Source organism: Alternaria ventricosa (assembly GCF_023758065.1).
Source record: "Alternaria ventricosa strain BMP 2768 chromosome Unknown scaffold_12, whole genome shotgun sequence".
Lineage (NCBI taxonomy): Eukaryota > Fungi > Ascomycota > Dothideomycetes > Pleosporales > Pleosporaceae > Alternaria > Alternaria ventricosa.
Genome location: NW_026055692.1, coordinates 145266 through 165311, shown reverse-complemented (window position 1 = coordinate 165311; position 20046 = coordinate 145266). Strand labels below are relative to the sequence as shown.

Below are 20046 nucleotides of genomic sequence, written 5' to 3'. Positions count from 1 at the left end.
GTGGCTGCGAGGAAAGAGACGATGTAAGACTTCATCTTGATGATGCATGGTATCTATGGGATCGTAATGGTATTTATACCTTGGCACCATGATGCAAGACAGGTGTGACGGAGGTGACGAAGTTGACTACTGCGAAAGTACGGTAGCGCTTTTGATTGGCAGGAAGTCGGAAGTACGGTTCAACCCCGGGTCGATTCAGCTCCATAGCTGTGGAGTTGTTCAAGGTCCTTGTCCAAGAACCCACTCAGACCGCCAAAGGAGACTACCCCAACGCCTCTTCGTCCTGGAATCCTGGCATCCCGTGATGCAGCCGGGGAAAGCGGGGTACTGTTCCGGGCGAGAAAATGCGAAATCTGAGTTCCGATGGATAACTTGGTGGTACGTCTTACACATCGAGCTACACTACGGCAGATCATGCAATACGTCGTATAGCAGCTACCGATGTTTACCCGACTAGTAAGAATCGACGGAAGGTGCAGCGCTTGACGCTTACTTGATTGGGCTGAAGATTGCGAGATCTGCTTGGCATGGGAAAACAGGACCTCAAATACGAAATACGAGGCCTGGTTATGTTGCAGCAGTTGTGCTCGTGCCGCCTCTGAATGTCCTTGCTAGAAGTCTTGTCGGTCCTTCTCAGACATGCAATCTACTTTGTGCAGACTCAAAGGAACCGATAGGTACATCGGCGATACCTACCAAATTATGACAGCAGCTTGCATATCGTGGGATCTTGGATGTTGTACAAGCACATTCATTCGCAGGTATATACAGCCCAAACTCTCTAAATCTTCTATTTCTTTTGCTCCCCCTCCTTGGGAGGTTCTGGCTTTGGTGTTGGGAGCTTGAACTATGAACATGTTAGATGCTGTGACGGAAGTGTAGTATGAAGGATAGCTTACGTTCTCCGGCTTGAGATCGTCACCGGGACCGACCTGCTCCCATGCTGATGAGCCACCACGGAAGTTCCTGAAAGCCTGTGTCATCTCCAGGGGCTCTACGACAATCCTCTTCTTCTCCTCGTCGTACCGAATCTCAGTGTATCCGGTCATGGGGAAGTCCTTTCGCAGTGGGTGGCCATCGAAACCGTAGTCGGTCATGATTCGCCTCAGATCGGGGTGTCCAACGAAGAACACACCAAACAGGTCGTAGACCTCACGTTCGTACCAGTTGGCGCCATCGTAGAGATCGCACAGACTGGGTACTGGAGTGGCCTCATCCGCGTACGTCTTGACCCTCAGGCGCGAGTTGTGACGGATGCTGAGCATGTTGTAGACGACCTCAAAACGCTGGTCCTTGGTGGGGTAGTCGACAGCGGTGATATCTGAGATTTGTGTGTACTCTGCGGCGGTGTGGTACTTGAGGAAGGTGAAGGTGGGGATGATGCCGGCGGGCGGGACGTAGATGGTCAACTCATCCTTCCAGACGGAGAATCTTGGGTAGGGTCAGACTGTAGTTACTCCCAGATGTGGACTGACATACTGCTGGACGTATTTGGGCAGACATGACATGATGTACTGGCCATATTTGTGCAGAGCCTCGCCCTTCTCTTTGTAGTGGTCGGCCGGGTTTACGATGGCGCGCTTGAGCGTAACGGTCTCGTCGCGGGGGGCAAACTGCGTTCACATTAGAAACCACGTCTTCGCCATATCATGTGACATGCGCACCCTCATGTTTGGCGTTTCCGATTCGGGACCCGCGACTTCCTTTGCCCGGAGAGCCGTGGAGGCAAAGGTGCGAACTGCATGGCGGGAGGAGCCCGAGGCGCGGACGGCGGCGCCCAATGGCCGGCCGACAGCTAGCCGCATAGCCATTGTGTGCGGTGAGAGAGTGGTGAGGCTACGCGATGTAGCAGGTGAGGGCGACTGCGGGTGGTGATGTCGTCGACGTCGTCGAGTTCGCAGCTCCCACCCGCAAATGCACGCTTATGTAAGTCGCTAGCGTTAAGCGGAACCTGGTGTGCCATCGCGCAGGTGCAGCCTCTTAAACCCCATCACCTCCTGTGGATCCCTCTTCCAGCGACAGCGACACTCCGGCCGGCGTTTATTTGTACTTCCGCGGTTTCCTTACTGACCTCTCGTCCTGACCCCCCAGGTCTCGTCTCACCCCACGTATCTCTACTTTGGGCGCCACCCGCTCTCAACAACACATCGCAACACCACACACCATGTCTCGACTGCAGCAGGACCAGTTCGTCGACGATGACGAGGAGGAGTGCTGCCCGCTCTGCGTCGAAGAGTTCGACCTCTCGGACAGGAATTTCCGCCCCTGCCCATGCGGCTACCAAGTACGCCTTTGTGCCAAAACTCGGTGAACCATCTCGAGTCCCATGCTGACCCACGTGCCAGATATGTCAGTTCTGCTACAACAACATCAAGACGACCATGAACGGACTGTGTCCCGCCTGCCGCCGCCCCTACGATGACTCCACGATCGAGTGGAAGACCATCTCCCCCGAAGAGTGGGTCCCCTGCACCTTCTATCTCTAAACACATCTGACACTGTCCAGGATGGCACAACACAAGCAGCTCATCGCGCAAAAGGCCAAGAAGAACGCGCAGATACGGCAGAAGGAAGCACAGAAAGCCGAAGCCGACTCCCTCAGCCGCAAGCACCTGTCTGGTCTGCGTGTCGTCCAGAAGAACCTCGTATACGTGACCGGTCTCACGCCGACGATACGCGAAGACGAACTGCTCAAGACTCTTCGTGGAGACGACTATTTCGGCCAGTACGGCAAGATCCTCAAGATCGTCGTCAGCAAAGCCAAGGAGAACGCGCAGCATCAACAGTCGGTGGGTGTTTATGTGACATTCGCTCGCAAGGAAGATGCAGAGAAGTGCATCAATGCTGTCGACGGTTCTCAGAATGGCGAGAGGACATTAAGGTATGTGAATTTCTATCCATGCACACGTGTCATGTAACAAGCTCACGTCTCTTGCAGGGCTCAATTTGGTACTACGAAGTACTGCTCCGCGTACCTTCGCGGCGAGACCTGCAATAACCGCAACTGCATGTTCTTGCACGAACCCGGCGAAGATAACGACAGCTTCACTCGCCAAGATCTCTCCATGATGAACTCAATCCAGACGCAACAACCGTCACAATCATCTACGTCTCGAGCCGCGCCCCCCGCCCACCAGGGTCCCGCTGTCGCTGCCGCGATCCCGATGCATCGACAGGATAGTACCGATACGTCGAGCTCGATACACGAGGCACCCGGTTTGCCTGCAACCGCTAGCTGGGGAAGCAAGGCGTTGCTGGAACGCCGAGCCAGCCGATCCACGGTCGCTTCGAACAACGCCAGTCCCATGGTCACGAATGCTGTTCCCGCGCAACCACCCAAACCATCGAAGGCAGCTGAGCCACCAAAGAAGAAGGGCAAGGACAAAGAAAAAGAAAAAGAAAAGGAGAAAGAGAGGGAAAAGGAGAAGGCTGCACAAGCATCGAAGGCTGCAACCCCGCCGCCTGCTCCGACACCCGCAACCGCCGCCCGCCCACCGAAGCCCCGCGACAACGGTATCCACGATTTACTGAAGGTCATCTGCTCGCCAGACTTTAAGTTCGTCTTCTCGAGCGCCGTTCTGTCGGAGGAAGAACTGAAAGCTGTCACCGAGTTCCCTCAACTACTGGATCCCAATGGCGGTGCTAAGCGTCGTGCCATCAAGGAAAAGAAGGAGAAGGAATTGGCATTGCAGCGCGAGGCTGAGGCGGAAGCTGTAGCTGTAGCAAAGGCAGCTTCTCAACAAGCCCCGGCTGCCGAGCGCGAAGACAACGAAGCAACGGCAGGCGGCAGCTTACAGCTAGGAGGAGAGCCCGAAGACGGTCCCGAGACAAGCACCAACCACCTCAATCAGCACGCCATTGCACCACCCGGTCAGCAAGGCTTTGGTGGCAGCCTTTTCGGACAGAACACGCCATTGGCCGAGGACTTCAGCAGCCTGGGACTGAGCAACAGAGGTCTTACACCTCAGCAACAGCAGCAGCTATTGCTCTCCAACTTCAAGTCTGGTACCCAAGCCACGGGTCTTCTGAACAACATGCCGAGTGCTCAGCACCCTCAACAGCAAAATGCTTCTAGCCACACCAGGCACACTTCACGCTTCAGCTTCGCCAACGATAGCGCTTCCGCTTCTGCGAATGTGCAGCCTGTCGCGAACCAGAAGCTGATGAGCCAGCAAAACTCGATGATGCCCAAGAACGCCAATCAATTCAACCCCATGTCTCAGCATCAGCAGTTGAGTGGGCAGTTCTTCACCAACGTGCAGGGACCCCCTCCAGGACTCAAGCCTACTGGCACACCCCCGGTCAGCGGGACTGGCATGTTCGGTCAAGGCCACGGTTTCGCTACTGGTGGTCTGCCTTATGGGGCTGGCGCAACGGCCAGGAACAACAATGATGCCATGTATCAGGACCTGCTCCGCAGCCGTAACATGGACGGTGGTGCTAGGCTAGCTGAAGCTGGAAAGCGTGAGTCAATGTTTCCTTCTTTCCTTAACCAACATCCTTCAACTTCCACACCTGCTCCTGCCCCTGGCCTCCTCAGCTTCCCTTATGGACCTTCGCCTGGAGCTTACCAGGAGTCTGGTTCGCAGAAATCCAAGAAAAAGGGCAAGAAGCATAGGCATGCCAACACTTCCTCCTCTGGGGGTGGCGGTCTTGCCGATGTTCAAGACCCGAGTATCTTACAGGCGAGGCTGCACCAAGGCGGAATGGCCGGGCAGGGCTTGTATGGTCAAGGCCAAGGTGGTTTCTCTTCGCTCTATTCCAACAACAACTACGGCGGCGCTGGACGATGGTAGTCATTTTCATTCTGCACTCGGGTCGGCCTAGCGGCTTGACATTTTGTCTTAGTACTTTACTTCAATGATGGCTGCATGGCGTTTCGGATTTACGGCGAATGCATCGGCACATATTCAGTGCTTCGACACTGGATCGCCTGGCGTTATGATTGGACTGCACGGATTTTGTCAAAGCATATGGCCCCGGCATGTCTTCACGGCACCTATACCTTGTCATTTCTTTTCATTTTCTGTCATGATTTGGTGGATTGCGCTGTCCTGCCGCTGCAAAGGTTGGCTTCTCTCGTCGTCTTCGTCATGGTCATCGCATGTACGTAACTACCCCTCCTGCCGCATCATGTCGGCATGCTTACTTTCTAATAGAGAGATGGCCTATTCACTGTTTTCTTGCCTACCAAGTGACGAAGATGTTCGAGAGACGACTTTTGCAACATGATGTACCTTGCGCTTTTATCAACCATCCTGACCATCGTCTGGCGGCCGCCGTACTTATAGACGCTGACTCCGCTTTTGTCGATTCATACATTCAAGTTTCTAGTGCTAACGTAGTATTGCAGATGATGGATCTTTGAGTGTAGAGGAACAGGCATCTATCAACGTCGATGCACTTGTTAACGACAGCGACAATGAGCCAACACGACCGGCTCCAAGCACTCCACTAAGTGGCCAATTTTTCGAGCATCCTCGTCGATCGACTCCCACTATACCGCCTGGCTTCACAGCGCCAGCCATTCCCAAAGCAGTCCTCGAAGAGTCACGTTCGCGTGCTGGATCTCGACCAATGTCCCGTACTACATCTTCGACCATCATACCGGCTGTGCCTGTTGTACCTGCCACGCCGCTTTCCACCTCAACCCCTAACAAGAATGGCAAGGGAAAACAGAAGAGCGAGACTATCGAACCTGCGACTCCTGCAGCAGCGCCCACCGCGACCACTGTCTCCAAGCCTTCGCCTGCACCTGCGACTCCTTCAAGGACGACAACTAGGGAAGCAGTCGTCATTCCGCAGACTCCCAAGGAACCCACACCCAGAGAGGCTTCCAAAGCGGCCAAAGAAGACGTTGTGCAGACACCGAAGTCTACACCAGATGCCAAGAAGTCGATGGCGGAAACGATTAGCAAAGACACGCCAAAGTCAAAGGGTGCCTCCAAGAAGACCCAACATGCTATTCAGACTACACCGAAGAGAGAGCCACAGAAAGAGACAGCGCGCACTCCTGTCGCGACTGCGACGCCTCCAGCTTCGACCAAGCGACAGCCTCCTGGCAAGCTAGATATCCAAGCAGCAACTAAGCTGCCGGTCGAAGCGGGTTCTCCAGCTCCAAACTCATCCAAAGCAGACTCTCAGACAAAAAGCAGTCGTTCTGTGCCAGCAACATCCGCCAGTTCTGTACCTCCAAGTCCCGCCGCAGCGGGTACTGGATCGCCAATCAAGCGCGCGGGTGCGCCGAGGACTTTGCGTGTCGTCGCAACACCAAAGACAGAAGCGCCACCGCCTACTCCAGCGGCATCACAACCGTCCTTGCCTCAAATCCCGACGGTCGACAAGCTTCGATCTCGGCAAGCGAGTATCGCTTCCGTCAATATACCAGGCACACCAAGCGAAATGATATCGGATACTGCTTCAGTCACTTCTACATCATTTTCCAGGGCCAGCTCACCGCCTCCGATCGGCGGTAAGGTCGGGACTGCGCCTGTCAGGAAGAAGACAAAGTCACAAGCCAAGAAGGATAGGCAAGAGCGGAAGAAGCAGATAGAAGAAGAAATACTGGAAGACAACAAGTCGGATGTTGAGGTAATGCAAGCTCCAATCGTCGGGCGCAAGAAGAAAGCCAAGAAGCCGACAACAAACGCCAAACCCATTGCCGCTGCATTCAAAAGTCAGCCAGCCTCGCCCAAGCCAGCTACTGTCGAAGAAGAGCAACCTGAAGTGCCGACAGTGGCCTCACGGAGAGTGTCGTCAGCGAAGATCTCGGCAACGGCAACGCCTGAACCGGAGCCTGAGCCCGAACAGCCCAAGGAAAAGCGGGAGCATTCAGCTCAATCGATCATGGCTGACTTGCAGCGCACTGGCGAGCTCCTTGCGTCAACTCTTGAGTTCTTCAAACCATTGTCTTCGTCGCTTGCTCACGCTACCCGTGCTACTCAGAACGGCAATATGTCTACACCACCTGATCTGAAATTGCACTTTTCTCAAGCAGACCTCGAGGCGCTTGCGAAAAAGAAGCCGGTACGTCTAAACAGCCAGGACGCAAAGCCAGACTCCAGGACTCTCATCACGCCCAACGGCAAGTTCTTCTGGGGTTTGACTGAGGAGCTTGAGAATAAGGCACTTGAGCTTGAGAAGCACATCGAGGAGCTCAAAGGCCATGCCCGCTTCCACCCCCGTAAGCAAAATGCACACGGTCACAGCATGACTACTTCAGCGCATTCGAATGACGTCCTCCCAGCTATCGCGACTGCACTCAAGGAGGCAGGTAAGAAGCTGAACACCAACGGCGGACAGCAGATGCCGCGACTGGACAATTCTTCTGGACTTCTCGGTTCGACGAACCTTCCCTTGCCACCGGTACAAGGACAGGACGCGTCCATGCCCCAGGTCCCTCCCCCACAACAGCAGCAAACACCCGCAGATGCCGGCGCTTACCTAAATCAATACGTTCTCCCTAAGACGGACAATCCACCGCCAAACCAGCCACGTCCCGAGATGGCGGCTGTTGGTGGCGCACCTGGGGCCGGGACAGCCAACATATCTGTCAACTCGAACCGATTAGCTAAAGCGGCCAAGGCAGTGGTTGAGGGCGGAGCGGTAGGAAGCACAGAGATAGACGGTATGGGATTAATGGCGGCTGACAGGCTTGGTGGCGTGTTTGTACAGGGTCTCGAAGCGCTCGTGGGTGCTGGACTTGGCTACCAGTCTTCACAAGAGTTCGGCCTTGATGGAAACGGCAACATCACGTTTGGAAATGGCGGTGGAAGCGGACTGGATATGCAAGGTTTGATGAACGCGATTGAGACGACAGCTGGAATGGGTGGATACGGCAACACGAGGCGAGGAAGAGGTAGTGTGCTGACTATGGAAGAGGCGGAGCAGGCCATGCATGCGGCGAGGAGGGAGCATGATGTGTTGGAGAAGAAGCTCAACGCGCTGATCAAGAAGAACAAGAAGCTGGCGACTGGCGTGGGAAAGTAGTGGTGGTATAGGTTGATGGGAATCCCCAATATGTATAGCATAGGTGGTAGGAGGTTTCGACAGACGATATGCTTAGTAGCTATCGACTAAATCCAGATTATTATTTTGGTAGCAGAAGTGCTAGCATTGTGACATCGTATATGCGCGACGGATTTAGCTTGCTCGTATTCCCTCACAGCTGGCGTGTGAAAAGGTGAAGTCGACATGCACCTGACGATGCGCCGACGCCCCGATTCGCCAGGGCGCCTCACCGCCAACGCCAGCGTGGGCTGGATTTCCAGGGTCCACCAACTCGTTCCTGAAGGCCAGATTCGCAATTGTACTCACTGCACCTTTCTTCTGATCTTGAGGCTTTTCTGCAATCTCTTGATTCCAGCTTGCTTTTTCACATCCAAAACTACGCCACTATGAGTCTGCAGCCGCCTTCCCTCTCCATGAGGCCCAAGTCTCCGTCTGGAGGCTCGACCAAGGCCGTGATTCTGGTAGATACTGCCCACAACACCGACGCAGCCATGCATACTCACCAGACTAGGTCGGAGGCCCTTCTCGCGGCACACGCTTCAGGCCTCTGTCTATGGAACTGCCCAAGGTACGCGACGACGCGATATAGACAGCCCCAGGGCGTCCCCGCTAACGCTACTCCAGCCGCTCTTCCCCATCGCCGGCCACCCCATAATCGAGCACTGCTTCCGCGCCATCACAAACGTCCCCGAGATCAAGGAGGTCTTCATCGTCGGCTACTACGAGGAGTCCGTCTTCCAGCAATTCATCAACTCCGTCTCGACCATCTGGCCACACCTGAGCGTTAAGTACCTCCGCGAATACCAGGCATTGGGCACAGCGGGTGGTCTCTACCACTTCCGCGACGTCATACTGAAGGGCAGGCCCGAGAAGCTATTCGTGCTCAACGCCGATGTCTGCTCCTCGTTCCCGCTGGTGGAGATGCTCAAGCTGTTCGAGGACAAGGATGCGGAGGCGGTAATGCTGGGTACGCGCGTCGCCAACGACGCCGCCTCCAACTTCGGATGCATTGTCTCGGACGCGCACACGAAGCGCGTGCTGCACTACGTCGAGAAGCCCGAGTCGCACATCTCCAACCTCATCAACTGCGGCGTCTACCTCTTCGCGACCGAGTGCATCTTCCCCGCCATTCGCAGCGCCATCAAGCGACGGACCGAGCGCCCACGGCTGCTGTCGTACCCCTCCTCCGAGAACCTCGAATCCTCCTTCTACCAAAACGACGATGACGATGACAACAAGGAGAATGCAGTTATTCGATTGGAGCAGGACGTGCTGTCTGACATCGCCGACAGCAGGCAGTTCTTCGTCCTCGAGACCAAGGACTTCTGGCGCCAGATCAAGACCGCTGGTTCCGCCGTGCCAGCAAATGCTCTGTACCTCCTGAAGGCTTTCCAAGCTGGCTCAGAAGAACTCGCCGCCCCCTCCGCCAACATCCTCCCTCCCGTCTACATCCACCCCTCCGCGCAGATCGATCCAACCGCCAAGATCGGTCCCAACGTGTCCATTGGTCCCCGCGTCGTGATTGGCGCTGGTGTCCGTGTCAAGGAGTCCATCGTTCTTGAAGACTCAGAGATCAAGCACGACGCTTGCGTATTGTACACCATCATCGGCTGGCACAGCAAGGTCGGTGCTTGGGCGCGTGTCGAGGGCACTCCTACCCCCGTTACCAGCCACACGACCAGCGTCATCAAGAACGGCGTCAAGGTCCAGAGCATCACCATTCTCGGAAAGGAGTGTGCTGTCGCTGATGAGGTTCGCGTGCAAAACTGTGTTTGCCTGCCTTACAAGGAGCTTAAGAGGGTGAGTCAATTAATATATGTGTTCGCAGCGTGTGCTAACGTGTTGTACAGGACGTCTCGAACGAGGTCATCATGTAAATGACCACGATTGGTAACAGTGTGTTGCTAGTTAGCAGTGCGTGATGATGCGATACAGGTGCATCTATAGAAATTAATCATGATGCGATGCATGACATGTGGTCACTGGATAGAGCGATATACCACTATACTTGAAATGAAGCCACGATGATAGCCAGAGTGATCTTTACCTCGTGCTTACATGTGTGAAGATGCGATTCTTTGGGCGCTGCTTTCTGTTGCCCTGCATTGTTTGGCAGCAGGCTAATTGACGTGCACCATACGTGTGGTGGAAGATCTTCATCGTGAACAGACAGCGTGTGTAGTCATCACGTTGGACAACGTCCTTCGCAGTAGCATGATCTGAACGCATGTCTACCGCTATTGCGTCTTGACTTGAACATGTCCTAGAATAGCCGCGTCTAGTCTCGATCGGGCATCGCCATCCGAACATCCAACATCTCGACCTTTCCACTCCAACACACGTTTGTACCAACTTGCCAACCTCATCAACCTTTATACGCAGTACTCACAAAAAAACCCTACATCACTGCTAACTTCATTCCAGGAAGATTGGTTGCGAGTTATTAGGACCGTTATCGTGTCTGAGTCAGAGGCAATACGGTCCATCATCAATCTTTGAGTTGAAAGAGAGTTAGCAAACCAAACAAGAGAGGGTCATCTGCCGGAATATATAATGTCAGATACGAACATATCCCCCCATCCAGTAGGAGACAAACAGTCAAATGGCATTACATCCTCACCTCCCACAAACCTCAACCCCACTCCCGACTCCGGCTCCCGCTACGATAAGCCCATCGCCGCGGCCCAAAAAGATGGACTACCCATAATCGACATATCCCCCTTTATGGACACCTCCTCATCTCAAGAAGCCCGTTCAACAACCGCCTCCGCCATAAACGCCGCCTGCATAAACTACGGCTTCTTCTACCTAACCGGCCACGGCATCCCCACGTCCAAACTCGACGAAATCATTGACCTGGCGCGTGAATTCTTTTCTCTACCACTCGAAGAAAAGAACAAGATCAAGCGCTTCGACGCCGGCAGTCCAGAAGGAGGCGACGGCGCGCGCGGCTACCAGGGGCTCGGCGAAAATGTAACGGGTGGGCTGCAAGATATGCAAGAAGCCATTGACTGGTACCGGGACTGGCCCGTTGAAGAAAGAGAACCAGGCGATGGCGGACCAGGCAGCGTGAAGAGTCTCCAAGGAGTCAATCTATGGCCCGAGAAACCCGAACAGCTCAGACCTGTGTACGAAGAATACATAGAGAAAGTCAAGAAAGTCGGCGAAGCCCTCGTGCACGCCATGGGCGTAGCCCTCGATCTCGGTCCCCCACAAGAAGGCGCAACACAATCAACGCAAGACGAAGAGATCTTCCTGCGCAACTGCTCCGACTCCTTCTGGGTCATGCGCATGATCGGCTACCCACCCCTCACAACACCCATCTCCGGTGATGACAACATCGACCAATTCTCCTGCGGCGCCCACACAGACTACGGTTGCGTAACCCTGCTCCTCACAGACCCCACTCCCTCCTCCCTCCAAGTCCTGCTCAAAGACGGGACAACCTGGCTGAATGCAGACCCGCTCCCCGGCGCGTTTGTCGTCAACATTGGCGATATGATTGAGCGGTGGACGAACGGGGTGTGGAAGAGTACGAAACATCGGGTTATTCATAGGGGGGAGAGGTATAGGGTTAGTGTGCCGTTTTTCTATGAGCCGAACTTTGAGGCGTGGGTTGAGCCGTTGGGGAAGTGTGTGGAGAGGACGGGCGGGAAGGGCGGGTATGGGAAGGGGAGGTATGGGGATCATTTGTTGGGGAAGGTTAGTGGGAATTTTTATTATAGTATGAGGACGGATTGGTGAGGTCGTGGGGGGTGAGTAGATTAGCATCGAATAGTGTTGGGGGGGTATTGTCAGCTTTGCCTTTATCATTTGGTTTCTTTAAAGGCGTTCTAGATGGACTGCATCGATAGCAACTTGGTAGAAGGTATGATGACAATTACACATGCATTGAGAGGGCTTCTCCTATATATGACTACATAACGACACGGCTGATAGCAGTACGATCACTCAAATACCCCCATTAAGATAGTAGTCAAGAGGGTACCCCAACCAATCACACTGCTCCACATCCGTGTACCCAGCGCTCTTGCTCGGCCAATCCAGCAACCTAATCTCATCTCCCGACTTCTTAGTCGCATCTACCTGCATCCACTGACCGTACTTCGTCACACCTTCAAGCACCTTGTAGTATCCTCTTACATCAAGATACTTCAAGCTAGGATTCGGATCGCCGCTCCTAATGAAAGAAGCGAAGTAGCTAGTAGTGAGCTGAATGCTCCACAGATCTTCTGGTTCGCGGATGCGGTTCAGAACGCCAAAGAACCAAGGCGAATCTGCGCCGTGGAAGCGGAAGTAAGGGTTATCGGGGTTATCGTTGGCGGGGCCGCCGAGGTTGTTGGGGTCGTAGCCGTCGATGGAACGGTCGAGTTGGTAGTAGTATGTCTTTGAGAAAGCTTTTGATCGCGAGGCAGAGTAGACTGTAGATTGATCGGCACAGCGGAAAGTCTTGTCAGTGGCAATACGCTGCGAGACGTTGAAGGAGTCGAGCGTTAGGTTGCCGGTGCTGGTTAAGGGGAAAAGACCGGACTGGATGACACGTTCGGCCCATGTGCTGTTGATGCCGAGCGCTTCCTGTAGGCCTTGAGAGTGGTTTGAGATGGGACTTGTGGGGTATGTAGAGAATGAAGCGCCGTCATCGAGGACGGTACCGAAGATGACGGGAATGTGCGCGGTACTGGCATTGCGGGTTGAGATGATGAGTTCGGGCGTGTTGACATAGGTACCGTCTTGGACGACATATCGGGCTACAGTGTTGAAACCAACTAGGTCTGCAGCAGGGACTTTGTCGAGACAAGCAATTTGGGCCGACACATCAGTGCCGTTGCAGCCAGCGGCCGCAAAGATCTGAGGTCCGGCGACGGTGTAGCTTTGATTGACCGTGTAGTAGGTTGAATAGGTTGTTCCGTAGTCACCGTCCAGACCAAGCGTCACGCCTCCTCCGAGATTGGACAAGGCAACGGCACCTTGAAACTTTCCTATGGCTTTGGGAGAACCCAATAGTGTTCGGACAGAACCAGCTCCAGCAGATCCTCCAGCGATGGTTATCCTCTTTGGGTCACCACCAAAGGCAGCGATGTTTGCGATAGTCCAGTCGAGCGCCACGATTTGGTCGGCGATACCAAAGTTGCCCTTGATATCGGTTCCAGGAATGGCTAGGAAGCCGAGGGTCGAAAGACGGTAGTTGATGTTAACCACGACAAGATCTTCCTTGCTTGCAAGGTTTCCACCGTCGGAGAGTGGATCAGCACCGCTTCCTCCAGTGAATCCACCACCGTGAATCCAGAACAATACGGGGCGGAGCTGCTTCTTCGATCCTACTTTGGGGATGTATGGTGTTTGTATGTTGAGGAAGAGACAGTCTTCGCTTCCACCACCACCTTGGATGCAATTGGAGCCGTATTCGGTAGCCTGAATTGTTTGACCCTTCTTAGAGTAGAGTGAAGAGTACTTGAAACGGGTAGGCGTATCGGCGTATGGTATGCCGAGGAACCTAAAGGACTTCTGGTTTCGGTATCCGACAAAAGTGTTTCCACCAGACGCAACCGAGATAGAACTTCCGTTCACGGGCCCGGCGCTCGCTGAACCGTTGTTTGCCGACTGTGTACACAGCACTGGGAGTTGCTTGTGGTGTGATGAAGCAGACATGTACTTCACTCGGTTTCCGACTGAGACCACGCCGCTGTCGATGTAGTACCCTCGTTCAGCATCGGTGTATTTGGCATAATCTTGGTATGAGAGAGCATCGTTGAAATCAGCCTGGTACTTCTGGAGCGTAGCCTTAGAAATGAGCTTCTCGTTGAGCGAGGCACAGGCTGCTGCTGCATTGGCTTGAGGGACCGGGTCGAGGATGATGGCACCGATGTGGTTCTTGTCGTCTGAGCCGTTGAGGTTGTTCTGGTAGATGAGTGTCAAAGAAGACTTTGCGTTCGACACGCCAACGGCAGGTGCTGATCCCACTGGTGAAGCCTGAGAGACAGCAACAATACCAGCCGCCGCAGCGGCAACGAGGGTGGTGATGACTGTCATCTTGAATGTCCAGCTTGGCGCAGAGACTTGATCGACAGCTGAAGAACCATGGTCGTTCATCTTGATCCTCTTATACGGCGCCGGTAACCCGGATGGCGTCGTGCTTGCAGATGAACAACCGTAGCGCTAGCCACAAGCAGCTCTCCTCCACATGAGGCTATTGGAAATAAGCATTCGAGAACGGACTAACCCCAGGAAACGAGGTGTAGATCGATCACTAGGCAGGGGCAGTGGCAGAATGCTTAAGCAGAACACTGGTACCGCAACGATTCTACCGAACGACAAACGCGTGCTAAAACCTCTCGTATCTGAAGCGAATGCACTCGCCTGAACATGAGGACATGATATGCATCCTGGCTTGTCACTTGATATCGCAATGGATGTGAGTCCTTCCAGATCGATGTATCGCTTGGCCTGCAGTTAGATCACACCGAGCGCAGCATCGCGAGAGTGGTCTATGCATCTTCATCCGAGGTTCAGGTGCGATGTAATTTAGCCGTTTAGGCACTGCATGTAGCCCGCCGGCCTCGTGGCGATGGCATCATGGATGCTAGATGATGCAGGGGTCGGGTGGATGTCTTCGCTGTCCGTTCGCGGGGTGTGGCTTGAACTGGGGAGCGGAGCAGTGGAAGCTGGGAATTTGATGGGGTTCCGGGGTTCAACACGCGCAGCTTGGTGCTAGCCGTTTTGCGCGCTAGTCGCCATATTCCCCTCACAGCTGGGCACAATCTGGCAGGTTTGTTCCTTCCGGCAATCGACTACTTCCTTGCTTGAGGGAAGCGACAGGTATATGTCCACAATATTGACGGTAGTTTCTATGCCCGATGATGGATTCTTTAACGGTCGCTAAACTCGACAACACAGGGGCGTCGTCTATGAGTACCGCTTGGTGTCCTCCATCTCATTGGAGGATTAATCGGAGACCCTTCATCTTGGCAAGTATAGCAGCATCATGAACACAGTAGCGGCTATGTTAAACCAGACAACTGTGAGACGAAGAGGTCAGAATGTATATCGCTGTCAGAACGAACGAGACCGAACACGCTCCGTCCTTTTCATCGGTCAATGGGTTTGAGCGCGCTCGCACCATGCAGCAGATCGCAATACGAAGAGATGCAAGAAGACAAGAATTGGAGTGGGTCGCGATAGGCAAGATAGATTGGCAGGCGTCATTGCACATCATATGCATGTCAGAATTCAAGAGTTTGAATAGCAAACTCATCTTCTACACACCTCTCTCTCGGCACTACATTCGTTCGTATTATTTTCCCACCGTCAATCTCAAGATGCGACTAAAGCTACTTCTTCTCACGCAACTCATTGCGACGGCGTTCGGCGCGAGTAAGGTTCCGCCCAGTATCTGGAACTACACCTACCCATGGCCAGTGCAGTATTTTGAGTTCACGTCGCAACGCGCCAACCTCTCAATGGCTTACATGGACGTACCTCCTCATAACACCAGCTATGCTTCGAACAAGACCATCACGCTCCTCCATGGCAAGAACTTCTGCGGCGCGACATGGGAGGACTCTGCGCGTCGTCTCTCAGCCCAAGGATACCGCGTCATCATCCCGGATCAGATTGGCTTCTGCAAGTCGTCCAAACCTCCCGCCTACCAGTTCTCGCTGCAGCAGCTCGCACGAAACACGCATCTGCTACTGCAAAGCCTGGGCGTGAACTCAACATACGTACTCGGTCACTCTATGGGCGGTATGCTAGCCACGCGCTTCGCCCTGATGTATCCAGAACAAACATCCCATCTCATTCTCACAAACCCGATCGGCCTAGAAGACTGGAAAGCACTCGGAGTACCCTGGCGCAATCTCGACGCCTTGTACAAAGACGAGCTGGCCACCAACTACACATCGATTCGGAAGTACCAACAGGCCACCTACTACGTCAATACCTGGAAGCCGGAATACGATGTCTGGGTTAACATGCTAGTCTCGCTCTACCAAACGTCACCCGAGAACATTGACTTTGCGTGGAATATGGCACAGACGACGGATATGGTCTTGACTCAACCGATTGCGTATGAGTTTGAGCTGGTGCAGCCCAAGACCCTCCTCTTGATTGGGACGAAAGACACGACGGCTATCGGTAAAGCTTGGAGTCCGCCAGAAGTGCAGGCTAAGATAGGGAAATACGAGGTTTTGGGTAAAGAGGCGGCGGCGAGGATTCCGGATGCAGAGCTTATTGAGTTTGAGGACTTAGGCCACAGTCCACAAGTTCAGGACAGTGAGCGATACCATAGCGCGCTGCTAGGGTGGCTGGAGGGGTCTGACTAAACTTGTTATGGCGGTGCGGATGCCGTGACGAGTGAAGGATAACGAATTGGGCAGCAGCGAAACAAAAATAAAAGATGGTCGACTTTGACGGGCGCAGTCAGTTTCGAACCCAGAGCAAAAATAGATCGCTTCACCGAAACCAGGTATGTGAATGGATCACACCCCGCACGACGAGGTAGACATGCAAATGACATACGCTACTGGTCCCTCAGATTCTATTGGGATATTGTTCAGTTTAATATGTATATGTAGTACAATGCGTTCTTATTATCGCTTGGATGTGATGGGTGAGCGCGTTCACTTGTGCGATTGTGGGAGTGGGGACGTGCAAACAGTACCCGCATGAGCTGGCTACGTCACGTCGAGAGATCAGTTAAGCAGACTATCCAAGTGAAAGCAATCGTAACACTGCGCCACATCCATACTTGCGGGTCATGGGATGAGATGTTTGCTGAAAAGGTATGTCATTATCATAGTATGCTCGACCAAGTAGTCAGATTATCAGAGTACCCAGAGTCCCTTCAGTGGACTATCAAGAGACCGCCAAAACGCCATAGTAATCCCAGAACACCTTCGCTAAACATGCAAGTAAACACTGAGATATCATAACAGACCCAGGAGGTGTTCGACGTCTTCGCATGTATCTCTCCACTCACCCCCATCTCACTGACATCCTCCAGGCTCCTCCATCAACCTAATCTACGTAGTCTGGATCGTTGGCGTCATCGGCAGCCTCGGATTCGTCGTCCTCGTCGTCCTCGTCGTCCTCGTCGTCCATGACGTTGTCCGGCAACTTGGTCTTCTCGAGACGGCCAGCGAGCTTGTCGACCGCTTTTCCCTTTCCCTTGCCAATGTAAGCCGCCTCAGCAGCCTCTTCACCCATGTCTTCGGCCTCGGCATTGGCAAATGCAGTCGCCGATTCACCCGTCTTACGCGAGCCATACGCCTCCATCCGATCAGCGCGCTTGTTGATGGCTTTGGTGACCTTGTTGTCATTCCAAGTCGAATCGATCGCGTTGGCGGCTTCGTAAAGCTTTTGGATAGCGTCCAAAACGTCTTGCTCTAGGAGGTGCTCGGGTTCAGACGACCCACCCGCGGCGATACGCGCATTCTTGGCGGCGACGAGGAAGTCTTCGCCCAAGAGGTGTTGGCCGGGAAGGGCTTTGCTGAAGATACTGACCATGGCGACGCACCTCTGATCCTTGAGGAGGTGCTTGGTCTGGTCCGTGGTGCGGACGCGCCAGTTCTTGCGGATATCTATTATGGAATTGGCTACCGAGTAGGTCCGGTCGAACGTGTACTGAGGAACGCTGTTCATCTTCGCGAGGAGTTTCTTGACTTCAGAGTGAGGAAGAAGAATGCGGCAAATGTTCTTCTGTTCGATACCGTCGCGGCGACGAAGCTTCTCCATATGAATACGCTTGTCCTTGGTATTGAGTTTCTAGAAGTAAAGAGTCAGCCAGATGTTCTTCAGCGCAGGCTTCTCTGACTTTAGTGACATAGATGAAGTGGCTTCCTGAATTCATAGCGACAAGGTTTGCGAGGACTTACCTGAAGAGCTTTCGGAAGCGCGTTAGGATCTTCTTCTTCCAGATATAGCACAACCTCTATATCCTTGCCCGCAGTAACACGGGTGTTCTCCCGAATTGTGACGAGCAACACCTCACGGCCCGCGATGCTGGCCATGTTGAAGACAGGGTCGGTATCGGTCAAGGGTTCGCCATTCCTATCATGCACCCAAAGCTCTTGACCGTCGCGCTTTAGCGCTGCTTGCATTGACACCACCATGTCGTTCCAAGTCATTGAACGGTAGAGAAGGAAGTTGTTCCAAGTCTTGCGGGAATCGACATCGAACAGGGTGAGCACGCGTAATCCGATGGCGGCTGAGGAAGACATTGTGAATTTGTTTGGTATGTGTATGCGTAGATAGAGACAAGTAGGTAGGTAGAGTGTTGAAGAAGAGAGTAGGAATTGAGTCGGCGATAGACGATATATATGACTGAAGAGATTTTCGCATTTCTAGGTAAGCGTGACTTGGAAACTGAAAGTGAAGGTGAGAGAGCGATTGCAAACGCGGATTGCTCTTGCTCACCGCGTCATTCTTTCCCTACCCACGTGGGTCCTTCGATCAGGCTGCACGCGAGGGACAAAGCAATCAGGGGGTTCGTGACTTGGTCGATGTCTTTCTGAGTCGGGGCTCGCAGAATCCGGGAGGATGTCAAGAAAGTCGTGGTGAGATTTCGATAGCTTACATGATACCCAGACGTTCTCATACTCCTAGAAGTGTACTACGCACGTTCTGTAATCACGTTGAAATATACCTGGCTCTACTACTGACTAGTCGCTGGAATCATGAGACACCTGGGCACCATGGTATTGTGCAACCTGCTCTTACCCAGACGACCCGTCAGCTCATAAATCGTCCTTAAACCCCTTTAAAAGTCCGCGCATAACAAGGTCTCTATTCGGTCTAGTCTGTTAACTCGGTGTGTGGGCGCTCCAAGGCCTACATCGCAGTGAGAGTGGATCGCACCCCGCCCTCCGTTTGTGCTTACTAAATGGCAAATCGCGCCTGCTGCGATGGATTACGCTAGTGTCGATTGAGTGTGTATCCAGGAACTGTTCTTCCCAGTCGTCCCTCATCACCTCCCCGTGCTCATCTGGGCAAGCTAGAGCTTTATCACAATGAGCCGTCAACCGCCACGACCCCGCCAGGTGCAAGAAGTGCTCTTCATATCCACAGGCCGGTACATGGATATGAAGGCCAAAACTATCTCCAGGAAAGCCCGTCGAGCAGCTGAGATTGCGCAAGGCTGGAACCCGCCCGGTACTTTCCCATTCACCCGCCTGCCCAGAGAACTCCGCGACTCCATCTACGAGTACGCATTTGGTCCACTCCCAACCATATTCAAAGTGAAGGGCCTACTGATCCAGGCCACACGCAAGATTCGATCGTTGGAGGAAGACGATGGCGACGGCGACGACGACTTCGACATCCGCTATCACGACAGCATTCCCGCGTTCACTCGGGGCCTCGCGAAGTGGGTCCTCACCAATAAGCAGATCTGTTCGGAAGCCCTCTCTTATTTTGGTGCCTCGCGCACATTCAACGCAATCGATGTTCACCGTCTTTGCGAATTGCAGAAGGAATGCGACATCCTTCGCGGCCTTCCCGGCTGTCCTTATTCTACCCCCCTCGTCTTCAATAGCGAAGTCCTCCGCAACATCATCGTCATAAGGATATATGACCAACATATGGGGATAGAAGATGAGTTCATGGCCATTCTCAACCGCGCACATGTGAAAGACGCGTCCATGGAGCTGGAGTGGCAAGTATCTCGTTTCCGAGATTCAAAGGACTGGGAAGCACACTTGGACGCCTGGATCGCCGAATGGCACACCAAGCAGTGGGACGGTAATCTACGAAAGATCAAGATCACTATACCTACCAACTGGATCTGCGAGAACCCGGTCTTCGATACTGCCAGGTTCGAGCAGGTGGAAGCGCTGGCACGAAGGCTTGTGGGACAGGATGGGATCGTGACATGGGGTGACTTCGACTTCAGGGGCAATTTTCCGGTTCTGGGGCTCGAAGTGGACTGGTGCGATGTGTTCACGAGGAGCCTGGTTGTTGAAAGGGATAACTAGGTATACACAGCGTTGCCGTGGAGATCAGTGCTAGATGCGACGATCGAGGAAGGGGATTGGGCTCGTACAA

The 20046-nt window shown here is 53.6% G+C and overlaps 7 protein-coding genes across 7 annotated transcripts; 4 read left to right on the top strand and 3 right to left on the bottom strand.

The window, feature by feature from the left end:
- Positions 1-790: 790 nt before the first annotated feature.
- On the bottom strand, positions 791-1811 carry NUO31 (NADH-ubiquinone oxidoreductase 30.4 kDa subunit, mitochondrial; the record flags this gene model as incomplete). Its single annotated transcript, XM_049344844.1, has 4 exons — positions 791-847; positions 900-1431; positions 1480-1613; positions 1665-1811. 4 exons carry the CDS (start codon positions 1809-1811, stop codon positions 791-793), a joined length of 870 nt encoding a protein of 289 aa, XP_049197769.1.
- A 353-nt stretch (positions 1812-2164) lies between these two features.
- Positions 2165-7989, top strand: J4E93_006933 (uncharacterized protein; the record flags this gene model as incomplete). The annotated part of the gene is made up of 5 exons (XM_049344843.1): positions 2165-2284; positions 2346-2458; positions 2507-2881; positions 2939-4464; positions 5354-7989. 5 exons carry the CDS (start codon positions 2165-2167, stop codon positions 7987-7989), a joined length of 4770 nt encoding a protein of 1589 aa, XP_049197768.1.
- A 407-nt stretch (positions 7990-8396) lies between these two features.
- On the top strand, positions 8397-11754 carry J4E93_006932 (uncharacterized protein; the record flags this gene model as incomplete). Its single annotated transcript, XM_049344842.1, has 6 exons — positions 8397-8471; positions 8522-8578; positions 8635-9810; positions 9861-9883; positions 10042-10070; positions 10595-11754. The coding sequence occupies 6 exons, from the start codon at positions 8397-8399 to the stop codon at positions 11752-11754; spliced, it is 2520 nt and encodes an 839-aa protein (XP_049197767.1).
- A 207-nt stretch (positions 11755-11961) lies between these two features.
- On the bottom strand, positions 11962-14100 carry J4E93_006931 (uncharacterized protein; the record flags this gene model as incomplete). Its single annotated transcript, XM_049344841.1, has 1 exon — positions 11962-14100. One exon carries the CDS (start codon positions 14098-14100, stop codon positions 11962-11964), a length of 2139 nt encoding a protein of 712 aa, XP_049197766.1.
- A 1226-nt stretch (positions 14101-15326) lies between these two features.
- On the top strand, positions 15327-16328 carry J4E93_006930 (uncharacterized protein; the record flags this gene model as incomplete). The annotated part of the gene is made up of 1 exon (XM_049344840.1): positions 15327-16328. One exon carries the CDS (start codon positions 15327-15329, stop codon positions 16326-16328), a length of 1002 nt encoding a protein of 333 aa, XP_049197765.1.
- A 694-nt stretch (positions 16329-17022) lies between these two features.
- Positions 17023-18224, bottom strand: J4E93_006929 (uncharacterized protein; the record flags this gene model as incomplete). Its single annotated transcript, XM_049344839.1, has 2 exons — positions 17023-17769; positions 17880-18224. 2 exons carry the CDS (start codon positions 18222-18224, stop codon positions 17023-17025), a joined length of 1092 nt encoding a protein of 363 aa, XP_049197764.1.
- Positions 18225-19013: 789 nt separating this feature from the next.
- Positions 19014-19976, top strand: J4E93_006928 (uncharacterized protein; the record flags this gene model as incomplete). Its single annotated transcript, XM_049344838.1, has 1 exon — positions 19014-19976. One exon carries the CDS (start codon positions 19014-19016, stop codon positions 19974-19976), a length of 963 nt encoding a protein of 320 aa, XP_049197763.1.
- Positions 19977-20046: the final 70 nt, after the last annotated feature.